The following is a 5,296-nucleotide window of genomic DNA, read 5'->3' as shown; positions in this document are numbered from 1 at the left end:
GTCTCCGACGCTTTCTTCTGGGTGTTACAAACATCGTGACAAAATTAATATACCCTGTTCAGGGTATAAAAACTTGTGATTTGACCTCGTTAGGCACTGATTGTCTGTGTGAACGAGGTTATGTAGACCTGACTGTCGTTGGAAAGATTTGGGTGAGTCTTAGCAGTGGCTAGCCTTGTTAACCACAGGAAATCAGTTGAGTTCCTACAATAAGAGCGAAGCTTACTTTAATATACAAACAACTATTTTCTATTAAGTTTCTCAACTTCTTTTTAATATTTTTATCAAGCCAGTATGTGAATCACCCTGTGTTCGGCCGTAGAGATCTACCGCGCCGCGCCAAAGCCTGGCAACGTTGAGCGACTTGAGCAAAGAACAACGTTGTGGCCTCTGTTCGCAAATTAAATATGCATTTACACATACATCTATATATACATATGTGGTATATATACATATATATATTATAACGTAACTTTGTATATCTGTGGGCACAGGTGTTGTAATTTGATAAGCCACATGCAAATAAATTTATCTTTATGTAAATAAAATCAATGGCATAACATTATCAAATAATACAAACATGAATAAGTTATGAAAGAAGATATGCTAAGCAAATATATATGCACAAGTAAGCTTATAGAAGGAGGGTACTAAGCAGTTCTGGCACATATAAACACAAATAAAATGTGTTCCAAGCAAAAACAACAACACGCTAACAACATAATTTTGCAAACCAATTTCAGTAGCCTACGCCAACAAAGAAGAAGAATTTAAGTAACTACTGCTTTTAGCGTTAAATTGGAGTCTCTATTCGGTCTAGCTGGTAGAGGATAGGTCAGTTTGAGACCAAATTAATAACTTACTCACATAAACTCAAACTTTATTGTAGTTTCACAAATAGGTTTTCAGAAAACCTCGGTTTTAATTACTTGTATAAAATAAAAAGATAACCAAAAGGTAGCCAGGAGTTTTAACCCCAAATTAAATTTGGACGTCAAGCTGGTTTAAGAAACGAGCGACCTCAGTTCTCACTTTTAATATCGCAAATTTTAACACTTCAACTACTAATTGTTTTTCCGTTAATTGTAAATTTAATTGAGGGAGGAAACATTACACAAATCATTTTGAGTGATGCTACCAAGCTGATCCCTGTCTGAATATATGTATATCCGTATTCCCTTTACTTAAATTAATCAATCGAAACAGATTTTTACTGCTCAGTATTCACTGATCAAAGAGCTTGCTTCTAATAATATTTTTTGCCAACAATTCGACTGATTTTTTTTACATTTCAAAGGTACAAATCATGACCGAGTGGTTTATGTTAAAGAGTTGCCTAGCAGCGGATCCAGAATTGCTCGTGAAGGCTCAGATGTGGAAGCAGCGATGCGTTAGGGATTGTAAACAAAACATCTTTCTCCTTTTCGCAATACTTTGGGGAGTTTTGACATCTAAGCCATTTAGACTTCACCTCGATCTCGTGATCTACCTTGAATTAACATCTATTAGATGAGCGAAGCACCCTCAGCATCGGGAAGAAACTTTTCGAGCCGTTCCATACCAAACGAGGTTTCAGACAAGGCGACTACCTACCATTCGACTTCTTCAATATACAATCTTCTACAAGAGTGTACAGTTGCTGGCGTATGCCGATGATATTGATAACATTAGCCACAACATCAGCCCAGATAATTTAGCTTTCTCGTGTCAATGTCAACCACGCAATCAAAGGCAAAATAACTCTTGTCAAGAGGTGCTACTTCGGACTGAGTAGGCATTTGGGAAGCAAAGTTCTCTCTTGACTAACGAAGACAAAATTCTACAAATTACAAATCATCCCCATCCTGCTATATGGTGTGGAGGTATGGACAATGACAACATCTGATGAGTCGGTGTTACGAGTTTTCGAAAGAAAAGTTTTTGGGAATAACGCAGTTGATGAGTTGTACGAAATACACGACGCCATGGACATATTTCAGCGAATTAAGAGTAGCCGCTGTAGTCTGGCTAAGTCATGATGAAAACACTCCAGCGCATATCGGCCGAAAGTGTTTGGGGTAGCAGGGCGGCAGCGAGTTTGTATCTACTGATAGTGGACGAGGTTGCCGAGAGTGACGATATTAGCCCCACGGTATGAGACACTGAAAGAGTTTAGTAAAATCACAGAACATATTGAAATTCACGTCAAGCGCTGGCTTTTCAAAAAATGATTGATCCTCATGGATTGCGTGACGGCATGCGGTCTGATAACGATAGGTTTGACTTTTTAGCCTTCCAAACTAACCTATCCTGACATTTATTTTGAAGCGTCTCATAATAATATTATATTTAAGAGGTTAGGTGGCTTTCAGAAGAAAAAAAAAGGTATTTTTACGATCTTTTTTTTTAATATAAGCAATCGTATATTTGAAAAATATAATATGTTATATCAAAGATATTTACTCGAACAATGTCTCCTGAAATTTCGATGCAAAAATGTTGAAAATTCCGCTGTTGAGACCGCATTTCCCTGGGTGTCTCTCAAAAAAGTGCTCTCGCCGTGGACAGCATAACTTATTATTGGTTCATATAAAATTAACAAACTAAGCATATTCTGTTAGTACATATCTAAATCTCGTTTTTGAACGTAGGAAATAAAAAAATATTAAAATTGTCCTTCTTTTCTCGGACTTTGAACAAAAAATCTCATTTTTGGTTAAAGTTTCGGCTTCTTTTGGTGAGAAAAATAAGTTGTAAAGAAGCAAGAAAAAATCCTGCGTTTAATAACTAGATAATATTATCTCAAAAACACAGTTTCGAGAAAAACGCGTTTAAAGACAGGGCACTTAGCGCAGCTAGCCTTGTGTGCACAAGTTCTCAAGGCTGTATCTCCGAAATTATTACTCAGATCAACTTTAAAATTTAGGACTATATGCTAGAGGTATTGTAGAATTTGATAAAGCAAACAAAAAAAGAATCGATTCTTGGATATTTTCAAACCCACCGAACCCCTTAAATAACTCAAGCGACTTTACTTCAGTTTCGACAAGATCTGAGATTCACATTGAAACGCATTCGTCAATACGAATTCTGATTCAACACATTTTCTGAACATCTCAGCTCTGTAATAATATAATACTAAAATTGTGCGCTCTCCATCCAATAAAATAAGTGACTAGGGACTAGGCGCTAAGTTCGTAAAGAAGACTGCTCTCAGTTGACCTCACCAAGTATAGTATATACATTATTGTTGCTTTATTAATGACATTTTTTGGTATTTTGCAAAGTTCAAGAGACTAAGCCATAAGCATCTAGTAGGTATGCCTTGTGCTCAAATCTGCCTAATGTTGCCACCACTTTGTGGCTCAGGCACGCAAAACTAAAGTTCGATAGGCTTATCGCAGGCATTTCGAGTAGAATGCGTGGCAAGACAGCTGTGCTGGCGCTTATCACACTTGCCAAACACTGAGCATAGTTGGCGTAATGTGTACGTGCCGTGTGGCTAATTCCAACAAATCTGTGAAAAATGCGCCAGTGTGTTTGGCTTGATGGATGCCAAAGTGGTGAAGTACTATATACATAACTATATATACTTTATAAATATAGAGCGTGGCAAGTGGTGTAGACAAACACGCACAGCCAGACGATGACAATGGTGGCAATGTTGGGGCGAAGGGAGCAGCTGGCGCTACTGTTATTGGCTATTTTTGGTGAGGCAACAAGAAATAGTTGTTGTATGTCAATATATAATTTTTGATTTTCTTGCTAGCCTTTCAACAATCTGAAGGACTCTTTAAGAAGCTGATCACCATTGAAAACGATGGCATTGATGAGGAGAGCAGCGAGCATGTTAATATAAAATTTCCGACAGTCAAACTTCTTAAGCCATTTAATATTTTTGAAAAGAAAAAGGACAGTTTGGGCTCCTTAATAGAAAATAAATTAGAGAAATGGGAGGAGAAAAAGGAAAAATTCGATGAAAAGTTATTGGAGTTATTTGACTTTTTCAAAGAAAAAGAGCACGCTAAGTTCGAAAAGAAGACTGATTTCAAACCGCCAGCACCGCTGCATATTCCAGTACCAACACCAGCACCAGCATTATATCCCGCACCAGCTCCATATCATGTTCCAGCACCAGTATATGGACCGCAGCCGGTTCCAGCACCAGTCTATGGACCGCAGCCGGCACCAGCGCCGTTTTACAAGACACCTGCACCCGTACTTGTCTACAAACCGCGACCAGCAGCCGCTGTCGCACCAGCTTATGAACCACCATCTGCCTATAGTCATTATCCTCCAAGACCGTCGTCGAAATATGGGCATTCATCTGATTCTTATTCGCCATCAAGGCCAGTGCCTGCAACGCCACATCATTATTATGAGGAACATGATTGCAGCCACGAGCAAACATATTCATACAAGCTGCAGGAGCCAATCAAATACAAGCCAAAACCAAGACCAACATCACATTATGCCGATTGTGACTACGAAGTGCGTTATTTCACATAAGATAAGTTCGATTTACCAATTAAAATAATATAAAATTATTTAACACAAAAAAAAAAAAAAATTATTTCACAAATCCAAATATTTCACTTAATTTCACCTCAAGAGATCTTTCATATATTGTCACGTAGATTTCAACTTCTATTCCACGCTCAATATAGAAAAGTTGTTGGAATAATACGCCATATCTTGGTAAACCCCACGAATCCTGTTAGAGATCTAATATTGAAAGTAACTCGCAAATACAGTAAAGGACATAACTGTTCACAAAATACCAAAATTTTTCTTAAAGCTTAGAAGTTTTATTAGACACCTTACACAAGAAAAATAATGTATACATTTAAAAGAGTAGTAAATTTGCTTTCAAATCCAATAACTTAATTCCAAAATTTAAACATAACGTATTAAAAATACTTAATTTTCAGAAGATATAAGTGTGAACTCTTTTGTCCGTAGATTCAAAAGTTTGGTCAATATTTTGTGTGACCACCGCGCGATTTTTAAAGCTTGAATCCGTTTTGGCATACTATTTATGATGTTGTCTAAAATGTTTGGGCTTATATTTTGCCATGCGTGGAGGGCCCGCTCTCACAATTCATTAACCGTTTTTGGAATATCCTTTTCAGCAAAAATTTTTCTTTTTAAAATCGCCCAAAGGTGCTCAATGGGATTCAAATCTGGGGACTGCGGAGGCCAATCGAGCAGTTTGATCCCGTTATCCACAAACCACGATTTTTTAACTTTTGCGGTATGCTTTGGATCGTTATACTGCATGAAAATATTTCCTTGGCCACGTTCGAGTCCAAATATA

General features: G+C 37.4%; 1 protein-coding gene across 1 annotated transcript; it reads left to right on the top strand.

The window, feature by feature from the left end:
- Positions 1-3,608: 3,608 nt before the first annotated feature.
- On the top strand, positions 3,609-4,698 carry LOC108972409 (transcription initiation factor TFIID subunit 3-like). The gene is made up of 2 exons (XM_018938971.1): positions 3,609-3,689; positions 3,749-4,698. Exons 1-2 carry the CDS (start codon positions 3,626-3,628, stop codon positions 4,486-4,488), a joined length of 804 nt encoding a protein of 267 aa, XP_018794516.1. The 5' UTR covers positions 3,609-3,625; the 3' UTR covers positions 4,489-4,698.
- The last annotated feature ends 598 nt before the right edge of the window (positions 4,699-5,296 follow it).

This window comes from Bactrocera latifrons, unplaced genomic scaffold (genome assembly GCF_001853355.1).
Source record: "Bactrocera latifrons isolate USDA-ARS-PBARC rearing strain unplaced genomic scaffold, ASM185335v1 scaffold_4, whole genome shotgun sequence".
NCBI lineage: Eukaryota > Metazoa > Arthropoda > Insecta > Diptera > Tephritidae > Bactrocera > Bactrocera latifrons.
This window is presented reverse-complemented; position numbering and strand designations above follow the sequence as displayed.

Excerpts from the sequence above, each read along its gene's own strand:
- LOC108972409 (XM_018938971.1), top strand. The coding sequence starts at position 3,626 with ATGACAATGGTGGCAATGTTGGGGCGAAGGGAGCAGCTGGCGCTACTG. Across the intron at positions 3,690-3,748 it reads ACTGTTATTGGCTATTTTTG|CCTTTCAACAATCTGAAGGA; the intron begins GTGAGGCAACAA and ends TTTTCTTGCTAG.